The 19,094-nt window shown below is 41.4% G+C and overlaps 1 protein-coding gene across 1 annotated transcript in view; it reads left to right on the top strand.

Annotated features, from left to right (window-relative positions):
• The first annotated feature begins 228 nt into the window (after window positions 1-228).
• SNAPC3 (small nuclear RNA activating complex polypeptide 3) overlaps window positions 229-19,094 on the top strand; it is a 30,905-nt gene continuing 12,039 nt past the window's right edge. The window contains exons 1-3 of the mRNA XM_060762409.2: window positions 229-518; window positions 4,033-4,107; window positions 13,214-13,298. Coding sequence (XP_060618392.2) covers window positions 268-518; window positions 4,033-4,107; window positions 13,214-13,298 — 411 coding nt within the window. The 5' untranslated portion in view covers window positions 229-267. The remainder of the gene's footprint in view (window positions 519-4,032; window positions 4,108-13,213; window positions 13,299-19,094) is intronic.

Here is a 19,094-nt window from a genome sequence, read left to right as displayed (position 1 = left end):
GGCCTTTGACTTATAATGACCCCATTAATTTCACAAGGTTTTTTTTAAAGCAAGGAATACTCAGATACTTTCTCTATAATTATGCCATACACAAGATTGGCTTGTGGAATTTAAAGAAAAAATTGAGCCCGCGGATACGGAGGGACCGCGGATACGGAGGGCAAACTACGCCAGAGCCGGCTTCCTAGTGAAGGAACTACACGTCCCACAGTGCACCGCGCGCATCTTTTCTCCCTCCCCCCCCTTCCTGCTCCGCTGCTGCAGAAAATGGCTGGAAGCAGTAGCAGCAGCATGAGTGGCGCGGAAAGGAACGTTCCTGAGTATGAAACGCCGGAGCGGAATTCCCGGATGTTCCACGTGGGCACCTTCGGGGCTTTATGGAAGGAGGCGCTACGAGAGGAGGACCTGGCCCTCAAGGATGAAGACCAAGGGGAGGGGGAGGAGGAGGAGGATGCCGCGTTGGTCGCAGAGTTTCAGTGCGCGCCAGAAGTCGCGGCCGAGCTAAGGGCGGTCTGCAGGTATGTGGACTTCAACTCCCAGAACCCCTCGCTATTCGCCACAGCAGCCGAAGCTTCTGGGAGTTGAAGTCCAAAAGGAACCCCTATGACAAACCTTACTCTTCCTAACGTTTTGGACTCCAGCTCCCAGAATGCCTCGCCATTGTTGGAAACAGCCGAGGCTTCTGGGAATCGAAGTCCACAACGCCTGGAAGACTTTCCTGTTGGAATCACCGGAAAAACTCTTGGTCTTCCGGATGTTTTGAACTCCAGCTCCCAGAATGCCTCGCCATTGGCCAAAATGGCTAAGGCTTCTGGGAGTTGAAGTCCAAAATAATAATACACTATAATAATACATTATAATAATATTGTAATATAGTAATGCTAATATTAAATAGAAGTTCAAAATAATAATACAATATAATATATAATAATAATATTGTAATATAATATGTAATAATGGTCGCAATAATATTGTAATATAGTAATACTAATATTAAATAGAAGTCCAAAATAACAATACAATATAATAATATATAATAATAATATTGTGATATAGTAATAATCTAAACTAGAATTACTACTGTTGTATATTTTAAGTTTTGAGCTGCTTTGAGAATCCGCATGGAGAGATAAAGCAGGATATAAATAAATAAACAAACAAACAAACAAATAAAACACATTTTTCATGCCAGTAGCGACTTGAGAAACTGCAAGTCACTTTTGGTGTGAGATAATTGGCTGTCTGAAAGAACATTGCCCAGGGGGATGCCCAGATGTTTTGATGTTTTACCATCCTTATTGGAGGCTTCTCTCATGTGCCCGCATGGGGAGCCGGAACTGACAGAGGGAGCTCATCCGCGCTCCCCATTGATTTGAACCTCCGACCTGTCAGTCCTCAGTCTTGCCAGCAGAAGGGTTTAACCCATTTTGCCACTGGGGGCTCCTAATAAAACACCTGATAAGCTAGCTATATAGAATGAATGGAGTTTGACCCCACTTTAACTCCCATGGCTTAATGCTATGTAATCCTGGGATTTGTAGTTCTCCCCAAAACAGTAGCAATCCCTGGCAAAGAAGGACAAAGACCCTTTAAAACTGCATTTCCCATGAAATCATGACCATCTTGAAGTGGTGTCAAACTGCATTAATTCTACAGTGCCATGTAGACAAACCTTTTGTTACGCTGAACTAAGGGTGTTTGTTTTTGAGGCCTAGAATTTTGAAGGAAGGATTCAGTAAGTTTAACTTCTGCTGCAATCCACTTGGAATTTGTGTTTGGATGACCGCTTCCGGTCTGCTTTATTAACAGTGGATTTCCATTTCAAAGTTATCCAAGGCTCATCCTGTCCCACAGTCTGTAATGTAAAAACACAAAGATATTTGTATTATTAACTGAGCTTCAGCTTAATTCTCCTGAATTGTAGTATTGGCAGCGAACAACATTCTTGGGCTCTCACCCATAACTTCCTACTGCCCTGCAATATAAATACAGCATGCTACCAGTTGATTGACAAACCTACTTGTTTAATGTTTTAAACCCCATAATCCCTGTTTCAGGAAAAAGGAAAAAAGGAAACATTCTTCTCTTTGCTAATAGCCAGAATCTGTGGGCACCTTCCATGTTTCAAGGAGTGGTCCAAGGCTGATCTTTGGAGTCTCCTTGTGCTGGAACTCTATAAAAATTCCTTTTGTCAGGCTTCCTCACCCATAGTTTTAGACTAGTCACTTTTCTGTTAGTTTTATGAGGGTGGAGCTTAAAGAGCCATTTTAGATTAGAGTTATTACCACCAGGGAATCTTGGAAGCAAGACGTGTCTGCAGTTAGTCCCAGTGAGATCCAGTCTTGGACAAGCCATTTCAAACCAATAACCACCTTACTTTACTTAGGCGATCCTTCATAGACTGAGGATGATGGTCCTCCAAGTGATGTGTCTTGGTGGTGGGTCCGTAGGTGGCTGTGGAGCCCTATTCTTGACCTGCATATTCTCCCGCAGTGAGAGCATCGGTTTCCAGTTAGAAGGCGGTTCCAGTCGGGGTTGGCTTGACAACGCCTTCCTCTTGGCACATTTCTCTCTTTCACCCTTCATTTGTGCCTCTTCAAATTCTACAGCACTGCTGGTCACAGCTGACCTCCAGCTAGAGTGCCCAAGGGCCAGGGCTTCACAGTTCTCGGTGTCTATGCCACAGTTTTTAAGGTTGGCTTTGAGCCCATCTTTGAATCTCTGTTCCTGTCCACCAACATTCTGTTTCCCATTCTTGAGTTCAGAGTAAAGTAGCTGCTTTGGGAGACAGTGATCAGGCATTCAGACAGCGTAGCTGGTCCAGCGGAGTTGACCGCAGAGGACCATCGCTTCAATGCTGGTGATCTTTTCTTCTTCCAGCACGCTGACATTTGTCCGCCTGTCTTCAGGTGGCAATAACTACCACTATTCTGGGAACTCATTCGACTATACTGATTTACCGCTGGTCAGTGGCAGCCTGTGGAGTTTCCAGCACCTTCAGCAAGGTGCCAGTCCTCAATAGGAGAGACCTGCTCTCTCAGCCTCCAGCCTGATCTCCTTGAGCACCCAATGCCCAAGAGGCCCCTTTGCCAGAGAAAGTGAGCATGGGAATCTTTCGTCTGGCCTTCATCTCCAGAAACATCCACTAGCAGTGACTTCAAGAACAACTAGTTACCTTCAGCCTTTAAGTATGGACTTTGTTGTGGGGAAATCAAGATAGTGCCTGGGTGGAGGTAGGCCCAAGACCAATTAATAAATCGTTATACTTTCTCTAAAGCAATAGCATTGACAATGATTCTGTGGGGTTCCTTGCTCAAACAGGAAGGCAACCCAGCACCCTCCAGGCTGATAGAAAGACACGCTAGCACTTAAAGACATTTAAAGCAGCTTGGGTGCGTGTGACAGCACACTCCTCATTGAGGCCTGCACCCTGTCCAATTGTAGCACGAATGTTCTCCGTCTAATTTTTCACGTTTCATGGGGTATGATGCACATTAGGCAAAAGACGTACCCTACATACTCATGTATAAGTCTGGAAATTGTAGCCAAAGAATCAACCCCAAAAAAACTGGATTGACTTATCCATGGTCAAGATTAATACTGTACCTTAACTCTTCTCTAAAACAAGGAAGCACTGGTCATATAAAAATCCATCATTTTCACTCACAAAACCTGTCCTAGACTTATACATGAGAGCAACTTTTACATGAGTATGTAGAGGTCACTAGGATACGAAGTCTACCAGCTGAAGTTTGAATAGGGTGAGAATACTGTTAGCCTTTGTAAGTAAACCGAGAGTGCTTCTACCCTGTAGAATTAATGCAGTTTGACACCACTTTAATTGCCCTCGGTCAATGCTATGGAATTATGAGAGATGTAGTTTGGTGAGAGTTGTGGTTTGGTGAGGCTTTACATTCAATTATATTGAATGTAAAGCCTTAGCCATGTGAAAATATGAGTAGTAATTCTAATAAATGTATTATGATTATTGTTGTCATTGTTATTATTCATTGCTGTTTTTTCCCCTCCTAGAGTTGATGCGCTGATGGGACCAGCGAAGGAAAATACAGAGGTTATACCTGAAGACACCAATTTATTAACCCTTAGGTATATTGAATTTCATTTCCATCAGAAATCCATATTGGTTTTGCAATGTCATTAATATTGTTAGCATGTATTCTTATATATTGTGATAATTATTTGAAGCAAACCTCATGCCTGCATTCATCTGTGTGTGTTAATAGGAATAATACAACATTTGAAGCAAGAAAAATAATCTCACTTTTCTGTCCACTGATACAGATATGCACATAAAGAAGTTGGTTTGCACGATGTATTACTTATGGTTGCCTTGAAGCCCCTGTCTGTTTGCACCCCTGAGCAGCAAAGCCCTTTTCATCTGATAAGATCCGATCAGTATTGGGAGTTGTGATGACAAAATGTCTCATTATAGCGGGTTGCACCCAACAGTGTTAGTGCATTGCATCCAGTGTGCAGCTCTCCAGTTTTATCTTTGGGTGCATCTGCATTTTAGAATGAATGTAGTTTGGCACAATGTTAACTTTTTTTTCATGTCAGGAGCGACTTGAGAAACTGCAAGTTGCATCTGGTGTGAGAGAATTGGCTGTCTGCAAGGACGTTGGCCAGGGGATGCCAGGATGTTTTACCATCCTGTAAAAGGCTTCTCTCATGTCCCCGCATGGGAAGCTGGAGCTGACAGACAGGAGCTCACCCACTGCCCAGATTCAAACCGCCGACCTTTTGGTCAGCAGTCCTGCTGGCACAAGGGTTTAACTCATTGCGCCACTGGGGGCTCCACAATTTTAACTGTAATGATTCAATGCTATGGACTTCTGGGAGCTATAGTTTTACAAGGCTTTTAGCTATCTCTCCTAAAAGGTGCTGGTGCCTCCACAAACTGCAATTCCCTATATTTCACTGCATTGAGCTATGGTAGTATAAAAGGTATAAAACTTTGTCCATTCCACAGTATAGATTCACCCCTAGTTCAAGGACTAAATCTTTAGCACAGTTCAATGCACCTTTATTATGTTTGGTCAGGGATAGAGAACATGCTGCTTTCCACATGTTATTGGAAACATCTCCCATCATTTGTCAAAGGCTTTCATGGCTGGAATCACTGGGTTGTTGTAGGTTTTTCAGGCTATATGGCCATGTTCTAGAAGCATTCTCTCCTGACGTTTCACCTACATCTATGACAAGCATCCTCAGAGGTTGTGAGAATGCTTGCCTCTGAGGATGCTTGCCTTAGATGCAGGCAAAACGTCGGGAGAGAGTATGCTTCTAGAACATGGCCATATAGCCTGAAAAACCTACAACAACCCAGCTGCCATCATTGTTTACTACTGGCTCCATTGCATACTACTGTAGCTGAACATTTTTTAGGAAGTCCCCAACTTCTGCACTACACTAGTTTATTGTATAGCAGAACACATTAGCAGAAGAGCTACTGCTCCCACTGGCATTGTATTTGGTCCATCCTTTTTCTGCATCTTTTGTCCATTGATGCAGAGGTTGTACAGGTTGTTTACCTGCATTATTAAGTCTCTGATTTGTTGGGAAAGCACTAGCATTGTGTTTATTTGCCCACCCCATCCAGCCAAGGGAGAAGGCATGCTGAAACAGAGCTCAGGGAACTGAGGAACAGCTTTTGATAGGCAGGAAAAAGCAAGCAGGTGGTCATTCAGAGGTAAGAAAGGGTAGGAGGCAGTACAGAAAGACATACGGGTGAGGAAGCAAAAGAAAGATGGTAAACAGCATAAGCAGAGGGCATGTGTTCTGAAAAAAAGGTGGTGGAACTAATAGCCACTCTGTTCCTAATGAGTTTTCTCCCTAGAAATGTTTTTCCTAGCATAGTTCTGATTGGGTTGTTGTGTGGTTTCCGGACTTTTCTGATTGTTTCTCATCCAGGAAATACTTAATATGTAATTGCTTAGGCATATGAATATAAATGGCTGTGGCTAAAGAATTTGAAACACTCACTGTTATTCTGAGAGATTATCTTCTTTGAAGAACATTGGCCTTTTTTTAAAAAATCCAGCTTTGTAGCTGTAATTGATTAGCCTACTATGATGTGTTCTGCACGAAGATGCTTTTGAGGAAATTGCAATGGCATCAAAACAAGCAGTTAATGAAGACTGGCCATTATGATCTCATTATGCACGTACTTTATCAACTGTAGTGGCTTTGAATTCGTTTCCAGGCTTAATTCAAAGTACAGATGAAGATCAAGAATGTGGAACACTTTTACTTTCATGGGTATTGGATTCACATATTTGATTATTCACAGCTTTGCAGCTTCCCTTTCTTGAGGTCTGAGGCCACCATGTGAACATTCATGCTTCAACCCTTAGAGTTGGTTGGCAAAGTAGTTCACTGTTCCCCTTCCTCTACCAAAGTTGTGTGACGCCAGATCAGCAATGAGCAGCTTTTTGACCGAATCTGAAAGTCTGTGCTCCAGCCGACTGCCAAAGTTGATCTATAAGTGCACCTCCATAAGTTTCAGAAGAGGTGGGGGATACCTTCAGGGATTGGCAAGGCTGCCTTGCCCTGTTCCTGGAGATATTTGTGGGTTTTCCACTTTCATGGAGTTCTTGTGCCATTAACCACTGCAAATGTGGAGGGCTGAGTGTGGAAGTCCAATATTTTTCTCCTTTTCAGTAGGAAAATCAACCTGGAATTTTGATCACAACCTCTTCGGGATAGGGTTGCTCTCTTTCTAAATGATTAGGTCCATAGCTTGCAGCAGCTCTTAGCCTCAATGCTGCTCCTTGGAAGTCAATGGCCATCTTAACTTTTGCCTATCTTTAAGTGATGCCTTAGCTGCGTCCTATTTTGGGGGAAGGCAGATCTGGACACAGTGGTTCCTGCCTTCCTTACCTCTTGATTAAACTTCTATGGCCCCTTCTACATTGCCATATAAAATCCAGATTATCTGTTTTGAACAGGATTATATGGCAGTGTGGACTCATATAAGACAGTTCAAAGCAGATAATGTAGATTATCTGCTTTGATAATCTGAAATTATAGTGTGAAATAATAATCTGAAAGTGAGGAGGAGCCTTCTAACCAAGCTGAAAGAAGAAAGTGCAAAAGCTGGGTTGCTGTTAAACACCAAAAACCCAAGATTATGGCAACCGGACCGCCAGCAAATAGAGGGAGAAAATGTGGAGGCAGTGACAGACTTCATATTTTTAGGAGCGATAATTACTGCAGACACAGACTGCAGCCAGGAGATCAGAAGATGTTTACTTCTTGGAGGAGAGCAATGACCAAACTTGATAAAATAGTAAAGAGTAGAGACATCACACTGGCAACGAAGATCCACATAGTTAAAGCAGTGGTATTCCATCGTAACCTATGGATGGAATACCACTGCTGGACCATAAGGAAGGATGAGTGAAGGAGGACAGACACTTTTGAACTGTGGTGCTGGAGGAAAATTCTGAGTGTACCTTGGATTGCAAGAAGATCTAACCCAGGGGTCCTCAAACTTTATAAAGAGATGGCCAGGCAAAGTCCCTCAAACTGTTGGAGGAGGGGGATTATAGTGTGAGAAAAGCATGAATGAATTCCTATGCACACTGTAAATATCTTATTTGTAATGCAAAAAACACTTAAAACAATATAATAATTAAAATTAAGAACAACATTAACAAATATAAACTTATTAGTATTTCAATGGGAAGCATGAGCCTGCTTTTGGCTGATAAGATAGGATTGTTGTTGTTGTTGTGTACTTTCAAGTCGTTTCAGGCTTAGGTTGACCCTGAGCGAGGGCCGGGTAAATGACCTTGGAGGATTGTATCTAGCCCTCGGGCCTTAGCTTGAGGACCCCTGATCTAACCATTCCATACTCCAGGAAATAAAGCCCGACTGCTCATTGGAGGGAAGGATATTAGAGGCAAAGAGGAAGTACTTTGGCCACATAATGTGAAGACAGGAAAACTTGGAGAAGATAATGATGGTGGGGAAAATAGAAGGAAAAAGGAAGAGGGGCCAGCCAAGGGCAAGATGGATAGATGGTATCCTTGAAGTGACTGGATTGACCTTGAAGGAGCTGAGGGTGGCCATGGTTGACAGGAAACTGGCATGGGCTGGTTCATGAAGTCACAAAGTGTCTAAAGTGACTGAACAAATAAACAATTATGGCAGTGTAGATCTGGCCTGGAATGCACTAACCCGACCAGGTCAGGTGTGCATATTAGGGACCATATGCTACAATTCCTGCAAGAAATGCAATGTCTTCCCGTTTGTTTCTGAGCTCAATTCAATGTGCTGGTGCAGACTTGCAAACCTAGTTTTCAGATATAGTAGAGCCTCGCTTATCCGACCTAAATGAACTGGTAGAACATTGGATAAGCGAAAATGTTAGATAATAAGGAAGGATTAAGGAAAAGCCTATCAAAGTACATTATGATTTTACAAATTAAGCACCAAAACATCATGTTTTACAACAAATCAACAGAAAAAGCAGTTCAATACATGGTAACGTTATGTAGTAATTACTATATTTATAAATTTAGCACCAAAACATCGCAATGTATTGAAACAGCTGTGGATCTGGGCAGGAGGCAAACTGCGTTGGATAATACAGAACATTGGATGAGTGAAGGTTGGATAAGTGAGACTCTACTGTAAATGATTTTGGGCAGGATATCTGAAAGGCCATCTCATCTGGTATGGGTCAGCCAGAAACTTAGGATCTTCAGAGGAGGCCTTATTGCATGTCTCATCACATTGTGAAGTGCATACATGTAATATGGCTTCCTCTGTTACAGTGTCTTGATACTTTCCCGTAAGCAGTTCAGAAATGGAATTGACTTCCTTGTAGGGTGATGAACTTTCCAAATTTGTAGGTCTTTAAACATAGGTTGGGTGGGCATCTTTCAGGAGTGCTTTAGCGGTTTATTATGGCACATTGTGGGCTGGACTAAATGGCTCTACTGGTCTTCCACCTCTAGGATTCTGTGACACTTGTGATGGAAAGATGTGGGCAATCAACTGTGTCAGTGATCTGCATTGGAATTACAGTTTTAAAACTTCTAATTAGATGACTCATGAATTAAGGGTGTGGTGGGAACAAAATGCATTGCAAAATGAATGGAGCATGGAAACAGCAAATCTATGTAAATTACTATAAGGTGTTGCATGTTGTGGCACCCAAAACATATCCATATGGTTTTATGTCTGAACATGGGATCTGAACCGACAAAAACTGACCCATAAAGGAATCTTCATTAGATAGCTCAAGAAAATAGTATCTATCTATCTTATCTAAAATTAAGGTTTTGTTTAAAAGGAGAGAAAAAAAGAAAAGAATTTAAAAAAGATTTATTTTGCATTGAAAGTGGGGGAACAATTTCATTTATAGAAAAGTAGGAAGGAAGAGAGGAGGGAGGAGGAACATGAGAGAAGAAAAAAGGTGTATATGTCCGCACAACATAAAAATAAAAATGGAGAAAAGAAAAGGAGAAAAAGAAAAAATATTTTTAAAAATATTGCTTGACTTTCTTCTTGTTTTTGATGGACGTTTAGTCTGTTTTAATACTAGCATTGTCTGATAGTTAGAATATTTCCCCTCCGTGTACTTTATCCTTATGATTGATTGTTTTTAGCAAATAAGCTCTATATTCAACTGTCTAAAGTATTCCTTTATTAGGTCCCAGTTAGTTTCTTTGGTAAGTCTTGATTTAGTGATAGCCAATAAGTAAGTTGGTCCATATTCATGATCTCTAATACTTTGTTCAGCCATTCCTCTCTTTTCGGTATCTCTTTTAATCTCCAATTCCTGGCATATACTATTCTGACTGCAGTTGTCAAAAAATAAAACAACATCTCTTTATTCGTATCTTCTTCTATCTCCAACATTCCTAATAGAAAATATTCAGGTTCTCTTTGAATTTGAATTTTTAAAATCTTCTGTATGATTTCATTTATGTCCTTCCAAAACATTTCTGCTTTTGGGCAAGTCCACCATGTATGAAAAAATGTTCCAGTTTGTTGTTCACATTTCCAACATTTGTTGGATGCATTCTTACAACATTTGGATATTTTATGTGGTGTAATATACCATCTATAAAACATTTTAAGCCAATTTTCTTTCAGATCGTAAGAATATATAAAAGTCTTTAATATCAATCCAGTGTGCTTTTGTTATAAAAATGACAAATTCCACATTTGGCATGATTAGTCCTGGTTGCCACACCTAAAGAGGAGCTGGAAAGCTGCAAATGTAGCAGAGAATTATGAGCTCCTCCAAGAGGAAAAGTTACACTAATTGATGCTTATTAGCTTACGAATAAGGGAAGGTGCGGTGAGAATACTTAACATTATGTACAGTGAGGAGAAAGTACAGAGAAGCATTTCTTCATGCAGATAAAAGGAAGTATTTCTAAATTGGTGGGATATTTGGAAGCATTTCTTCATGCAGATAAAGGGAAATATTTCTTCATGCAGCATATAGTTTCACTGTGGAATTCCTTGCCACAAGAAGTTGTGATGGCTGGCAATATAGGTAGCTCTATAAGAGGTTTGAATATATTCATAGATGTGGAGACTATGAATAGCTGCTAGTAAGAATGTCTACATGCTACCTCCTTAATTATAGAATCGTAGAATAATAGAGTTGGAAGAGAGCACATGGCTCATCTAGTCCAACCCCCTGCCATGCAGGAAAAGCACAATCAAAGTACCCCTGACAGATGGGCACCCAGCCTCTGTTTAAAAGCTTCCAAGGAAGGAGCTTCCACCACACTCTGAGACAGAGGGTTGCACAGCCTGTACCGTCAGGAAGTTCTTCCTAATGTTCGGTTCTAGTTTCCAGGGCAGCAGGAAACAAGCCTGCTCCTGCTTCTATATGACACCCTTTCACATATTTATAAATGACTTTCATGTCTCCTCTCAGCCTTCTCTTCTGCATGCTAAACATACCCAATTCTTTAAGACACTCCTCATAGGGCATGGTCTCCAGACCTTTGATCGTTTGACTCACCCTCATCTGGACACCTTCCAATTTGTCAATATCTCTTTTAAACTGTGGTGCCCAGAACTGAACACTGTATTCCAGGTGAGAACAAACTAAAGCAGAATAGAGGGGCACCATGACTTCTCTCGATCTAGAGACTATAGTCCTTTTGATGCAGCCCAAAATCCCATTGGCTTTTTTAGCTGCTGTATAGTACTGTTAGCTCATGTTCAACTTGTTTTTCACAAAGACTCCAAGATCTTCTTCACATGTACTATTGTCAAGCCAGGCATCACCCATCCTGTATCTTTTCATATCATTTTTTCTACCAAAGTGTGGTATCTTGTAGAAATTCATTTTGTCCTTGTGGAAATTCATTTTGTTAGTTTTGGTCCAGTTCTCTAAGCTGTTATGGTAATTTTAAATTCCAATCCAGTTTTCTGGAGTATTAGCTATCCCTCCAAATTTGGTATCATCTGCAAACTTGATAAGCACGCCCTCTAAACCTTCATCCAAGTCATTAATAAAGATGTTGAACAGTACTGGGCCCAAGACCAAAACCTGCAGTACTCCACTCGTCACTTCTTTCCAGGATGAAGTGGAACCATTGGTGAACATCTTTTGGGTTCTGTCACTTAACCAATTACAGATCACCTAGTAGCAGCATTGCCTAGCCCACAATTTACTAGTTTGCTTATAAGAAGGTCATGGAGGACTTTGTCAAAGGCCTTACTGAAATCAAGATATGCTACATCCACAGCATACCCTGCTTCTACCAACCTTGTAACTCTATTGGAAAAAGAGATGACATCAGAAGCAGTATGCTCCTGTATGTAAGTTGCTCAGGAATGTGACATAATTAGGCCTGGCTAGTGAGCTTCCCAAAAGCAACTGATTGGCCAATATCTGACACAAATCCTGAATTAAATAAGCTTTTGCTCTGATTTTATGTGGTGCTGCTTCTGATCATCTTTCAGATTTGTGCTGAAACAATAACAATGATGGCAGTTATTTAAGGCATATTGTGGCAACTAAAAGCCACTAAAGAAATGTTGATTATTTTATTATTTAATAATTAAATTTTGATGAACATGATAGTGTTCATATCACTTCCTGTGAGGTTGTTTGCATACTGAAAGTTGCAAGTTTGTGGTTTTTCATACATAAAATAAATACTTCCTGTAGTGGCGCAGTGGGTTAAATTGTTGAGCTGCTGAACTTGCTGGCGGTTCAAATCCCAGGAGTGGGATGAGCTCCCACTGTCAGACCCAGCTTCTGCCAACTTAGCAGTTTGAAAACATGCAAATGTGAGTAGATCAATAGGTACCTCTCTGGTGGGAAGGTAACAGCGCTCCATGCAGTCATGCCGGCCACATGACCTTGGAGGTGTGTGCGGACAATGCCGGCTCTTCAGCCTAGAAATAGAGATGAGCACCACCTCCCAGAATTGAACACAACTAGACTTAATGTAAGGGAAAACCTTTACCTTTTTACCTTCTTGTGAGTATACAGTTGTCTTTCTATGTTAGCAGTTCTGATTTTGAGGATGTGATTATTCACAAATCTGGTTAAAATGTTCTCTCTAGGAGACTCTAGGTCAGTGGTTCTCAACCTGGGGTCCCCAGATGTTTTTGGCCTTCAACTCCCAGAAATCCTAACAGCTGGTATACTGGCTGGGATTTCTGGGAGTTGTAGACCAAAAACATCTGGGGACCCCAGGTTGAGAACCACTGCTCTAGGTCCTCCACCATTATTTTAAGATCAACTTCTGGCAGAAGTCAACCATAGAGTCATGCTGGAAGACCAAGAGATTATTAGACAGATGTTTTCTCAGGTAATAATACAATTTATTTTATTTGTTCAGGCGGGGGGCACCCCTAATGCCAGCAAATGTGGAGGGCTCACTGTTACTGTTTATAAATCATTTTCCGTTTTATGGGATTTATAGGTAACAGGATTTATGGCTATCCAGCTATTTTTAGTTGTTAATGTTTTACATAGCTTGCTTCCTGCAGTCAATATTAAATATAAACTCGATTCCAAGAAATCACAACATATTCTGTCTACAAGTGAGTATTTTAGTACTGGCTTCTAAGACTTTTAGATAAAATGTGTATTGTAGTCTGAGTCTTTCAGGTCCTGCTTTTAGATGCTTACACTGATAAAGTTTTATGGTTGTATAACTCCATTGCTTTCTCTCCTCCTTTATCTTCCTCTGTTCTGCAGAATCAGACAGAAGGCTCTTGAGAGACGAGAAAAAACAATCATTGTAGATCGTGCATGCAGACAAGAAACATTTATCTATGAGATGGTAAGACCCCTTACTGTGTATTCCAGCTGACTGATATAACTAATCCAAGTACAGAGGAAAACCTAAATTAAGATCCTGTTCCTATTGTGGGGCTACACGGATTGACTTTGGGGGGAGGGGGTGCTGGTTATACAGCAGGGCTCAGAATTGGGCAGCCTTCCATGTACATATTACTAACCTGCTACTCTTTGTATTCCTCACCATGGCCTATGCTGACTAGGTGTTGCAGTCAGGGCCGTAGCCAGAAAAAAAAATGGGGGGGGGGGGGGGCGGCGGGGTTGAAACCTTTTAAAGCAAATCATGAACAGTAGTTTGATAACACAACAACATTTTTAATACGGTCCAAAGACACTTAGTGCTCCATAAAAGGTATAAGATGCAAGGTATGCAAGGTTAGTAAGGCCCAAAATAGCAATAAATAAATAAATAAATAACCTGAAAAATTTCGGAGGGGGTGGGTGGGTGAGGGGTTTGAATCCCTGACACCCCCCCCCCCCCCTCGGCTACAGGCCAGGTTGCAGTCTAACAAGACCTGGAAGGCTGCCGAATTTTGCTATTACAAAAATTTCTCCAAACCAAGAAATTGTTACCCTTTGCCAGCCACCTTCACCTTGTTTTTTTTTGCATATATGTGGAATTATAACCCCTTCCATTGCTTATACGGGTTGGAGGTTGATGGGAGTTGTAGTCCAGCACATCTGGGAATCACTAGATGAGAAAAGCTGATCTGCACTGACTGTTAAAGATTTGTTTTATGCTCCTTTGGGTGCAAGTTCCCGACGCATATCTCTATATTTTTACAAAGCTCTCCCAGGGTCTTCTGTTTTATAACCAATCTCGTAAGCTAAAAAATTGAGAGAACTTTTGCCTTCTCTTAAGGAAAGATGCTGCAAAATCGTTTAAATCGTACTTTTCCATCTCTGCATTTCCCTTTTTGGAGATGGTGTGACCAGAACAATGCATGATTTTTTAAAATGCAGTCACATTTATCAGCGTTAAGGCAGTTCTGGTTTTGATCCCTCATCTAATAAACTCTGGCACAGAAATTTCTATTTGAACTGATGTTTTAATTGAGCTGTTCAGGGCAAACCCAGGAATTCTTTTTGGTTGCTCAGTGCCAAATCATAACCCCTTGTTTACAGCACGATGTAAGAAGGCTGTTGATGATATTAGAGCTTCTTTGTCCAATGTTCCATCGTGTCTTTCATTCCAGAAGTCTTGTTTCTACATTTTATTGTGGTCATAAAGACTTGCTGCTTTAGAGCCTTGTTATCTTAGGATTTGTTTGTTTGTTTGTTTGTTTATTTATTTACAGTATTTGTATTCTGCCCTTCTCACCCCACAAGGGACTCAGGGCGGATTACAATGCACATATACAGGGCAAACATTCAATGCAATTTAGACATACAACATATATAGACAGAAACAGAGGCAATTTAATATTCCAGCTTTTCCGCCTTCATGAGGGTATGCTCGATTCTGGCCACGGGGGGGAGCTGCCACTTCACTGTCCACTTGTGCCATTGAGCCCTTTGATGGAGTACTTCCTCGTTCTTCTACATGCTGCTGGAAGGTTTTATGGCGTCATAAATTAATTAAATTACCCCCCCCCCCCCCACTCCATAAAGTGGTACCTAAATTTCCTGTGTGATAGATGCAACTGTCTTTTGGGCTGCATAGGCCGATAGCAAGCTAGACTATTAATGGGGGAGCTTACTTCAACCCGGGCTAGCTTCGAACTCATGACCTCTCAGTAAGTAGTAATTTAAGGCAGCTGGCTACTAACAAGCTGTGCCACAGCTCGGTAGGATATGTTTGATACCTTGTTTTCCCGACAATAAGACCTAGTAGAGGTCTTGCTGAATTGCTAAATATAAGGCCTCTCCCGAAAGTAAGACCTATCAAAGTTTTTGTTTGGATGCATGCTCCCCCTGGTGGCCAGATACTGCAATACCCTCCCTTCTGTACAAGTGGTCCAGGAACTGCTCTGGGAGGCTGTTACAGTCTTCAGACAGTATATGGGAGCTAGGTACTTTATGACCCTTATTTTTTGTGGCCCTGTGTGTGAAGACCAATATATTTATTATATACTGACAACTACTGTACAGTATATAATAAATGTTCATTTTTCTTTGTTCAACAATAAGTGTGAATTCTTCTTCATGGGAAATTAAGACATCCCCTGAAAATAAGCACATTTTTGGGAGCAAGATTTAACATAAGACACTGTCTTATTTTCAGAGAAGCAGGGTATGAACCTTAGGGTGTATCTACACTGTAGAATTAATGCAAGTTGACACCACTTTCACTGCCCTAGATCAATGCTGTAGAATCATGGGAGCTGTAGCACTGTACTAGAGAATGCTGGTACCTCATCAAACTACAGATCCTAGGATTCCATAACAGTGAGCCACAGCAGTTGAAGTGACGTTGAACAGCATTAATTCTACAGTGTAGATGTCACTTTAATCAGAACTCTTTTCTTGCAGTGTGTCATCGTTTTCCATGTATCAGATCTTGACAGATTACCACATTTTTGGATTACTACATCCTGTGGCTCACTTATCTAGGATGATTGCCATATAAGATTAGAGCTGTTTCCATCGTCAATCTCTAGCTGATCTGGTTTTTGCCACTCCTGTTGATTGGGTCAGGGATTTTATTATGTAAATTCAAGGTTTTACTCCTGGAAAATGTCCCCCAAACTCTCCTGGGCTTTGTCTTTCACAGCTGACAGATGGTGCTGTAATAACCTGCGCCACTGGAAGAATTTGTATACTAAGAATTTCCAGTTCCATGCATTCCTAGTACAGAAATGAAATAGTCAAGGTTACATAAGCATTAATAGCAAACTCACCGTTAAATCAAGTTGCTTGAAGTGCTTTAGTTTATTTGGGAGTCACCAAATGGTTTGAGCATTTGGCTATGACCCTGGAGGTCAGGGTTCAAATACCTGCTGATCCATGGAAGCCTACTGGGTGATTATGGACAAGTCAGAGGAAGGCATGACAAACCTCTTCTGAAAAGATCTTTCCAAGGTATGCCTTCAGGTCAAGTGGAAATGACTTGGAGGCACACAATCACAGTACAGAAACAGTGCACATTATGGCCTAAAAAGTCATACAGCCCAGAGTTATCACTGCAGTGGAGCTGCAGCTGTTCTCAGTAGGACAGGTTGAAACAAGGGTGCAATCATATGTGGGGTGCACCCTCCTTTTTCTTCCCACCAGATAACAGAGCAGCTGTATATTCAGAATCTGAATTGCCCCCCCCTCCTTTCCCTGCCCATGGAAGTTGTAGTTTTGCAAGGTCTTTAGTCTTCTCTGTTAAACTACAATTGTCAGGATTCCATAGCACTGAGCCATGTCAGTTAAAGTGGTGTCAAGCTACAATAATTCTACAACAGTGGTTCCCAACCTGTGGTCCGTGGACCACCAGTGGTCTGCAAGAACAAAAATATGGTCTGGGGTCTCACCATTATTACACTGTTGCCTTGAAACGTCACGGCAGTGAGAGCGATTGGTCATGCAGAACCCTCTTATAGTGCCAAGGCAGCGGGGATGTTGGGAGGGGAGAGGCTGCCTACCCACGAAATATTACTACTACTACATCAGCTCTAGGTTATTAAATATGGTTTTCTGTGGGCGAGCAAATGACGACTACCGGATGGCAAATGTTCTGTATCAGAAACTAGAACTATGTGGTCTATCCAATGCAATTTTTGAATCAGCACCTCAAATAACCAAACCAAATCCAAAGTTGACCAGAAACTGATTTGTAACCCTTTTGGTACTAATGTTGGAGAGTGGTCCTTGGTCAAAGTGGTCCTTGATCAAGTGTCACCTGGTCAAAGTGGTCCCTGGTCAAAAAAAGTCTGGAAACTACTGTTCTGCAGTGTAGATGCACCATAGGCAGGGCTCTTCTTCTGTCTCCTTTTGCTAGCAAACCTTATTCAAACTGCTTTTCAGTGATTAATCAGTTGCAGAAAAAATATTTATGGGAATCAGGCACACTCTCTTTAAATTTTACTGTGTTTTTAAAATGATCTTTGATTTTTGAAAATGTGATGGTGCTTTAACATGATGATTGCTTAATTTCATATTAACTTTTTGTTATCATGTCTTAGATGATCTTTTGGATTACCTCATTCTGTGCCTCTTTTGATTTTATTTTGAGAGAAATAATACACTGTCTGTGTATGTATGTAAAAGAAGCTTTCCCTTCCATGCATCTTGTCATCAGAACAGATCGATGGAAGCCGGTCCCCCCCCCCCCCCCCAAACAGGATATTGCCTAAGAGTAGTATTTAATGCTAGAAGATATAGTTGATAAGTGCTGACATAGAAAATTCTAGAAAGGAATAAGATCAGTTCATGGGGGATAGTGATATGATTTACTACCGTCAGGCCTCCACATTTGCTAGAGTTAGAGGTGCAAGACCCCTGCAAATGTGGAACAGCCACCATTTAGAAATGTTTATTTTAACTGAGACAACATATTCTAGGGACCTTATCACATTGGGATATACTCTGTTTATATCAGTATGCATCCTGTATTTTTTTAGGACTAGATGCATACTGTATTCAAACAGGATGCATACCTACCCCATCAAAGCCAGTTGTTATGTTTTGAAACTGCTCTGCTTTGACTCATCACACCATGGATTGCTGGCTCCTCCCAATCTATTCAAATGCCTCCCTATATTACTTTTTATCATTTTCCTCCTAATATTACACAGTGACGTAGCCTTGAAGTCTCAAACGACTATTTTTGCAAGATTTTAGCTGATGGAATGCATACTGAGTTTACGATCACATCTAAAAACAACTCCTCAGAACTGTATTAAATTAAAAAACACAATTAGAATCCAGTTTGCAATTACCATATATACTCAAGTATAAGCCAACCTGAATATTAGCTGAGGCACATAACTTTACCACAAAAGACTGGGAAAACTTATTGACTTGAGTATAAGCCGAGAAGGTGGAAAGTGCAGCAGCTATGAGTAAATTTCAAAATAAAAATAGATACCAATAAAATTACATTAATTGAGACATCAGTAGTCTAAATGTTTTTGAATGTTTACCATGTTCACCCAGCCTCAATAATAATAATAATAATAATAATAATAATAATAATAATAATAATAGAGTTGGAGAGATCCCTTGGGCCATCTAGTCCAACCCCCTTCAGCCTTCATGCAGCAAAAGCACAATCTAAGCACCCCTGACATACGGTCATCCAGCCTCAATAATAATAATAATAATAATAATAATAATAATAATAATAATAGCAAAAATCCCTTCTGCCTTCATGCACCAAAAGCACAATCAAAGCACTCCTGACAGATGGCCACCCAGCCTCAACAACAACAACAATAATGAGTTTTCGCCTCCTGGCCCCAGAAGTCAGGCAGGCATGTAGGCAGGTCACTGTGAGCGGAGGTCCTCCTCCTCTGCGCCCGCTGCGTCCTCTGTGCCCAGCGCAAGCCAGCGTGAAGAAGGAGGCTGGAGGCAGCCTTGCTGGAAGTGGCGGTGGTGGGCGCACTTGCCTGCTGCTTCACTCAGCCGGAGGTGGCCTCACTTCTGGTGAGATCACCTTTGGCTGAGTGAAGTGGCCGGCAAGCATGCCCACCGCTGCTTCCATCTAGTCTGCCTCCCCCCTCCTTCCTCAAGCTGCTTCCTTCCTTCCTGGGGCACAACAGAACATCTGGCCAAAGCCACACTGCTCCCAGAGGCTGAAGACGGAGGCCAGAGGTGGCCTTGCCAGAAGTGGCAGCGGGGGGGTTTCCTTGGC

The sequence above is a fragment of the Anolis sagrei genome, chromosome 2 (assembly GCF_037176765.1).
Source record: "Anolis sagrei isolate rAnoSag1 chromosome 2, rAnoSag1.mat, whole genome shotgun sequence".
NCBI classification, from domain to species: Eukaryota; Metazoa; Chordata; class Lepidosauria; order Squamata; family Dactyloidae; genus Anolis; species Anolis sagrei.
Note: the sequence above shows the minus strand (reverse complement) of the source record. Positions and strands in the feature narration are given on the sequence as shown.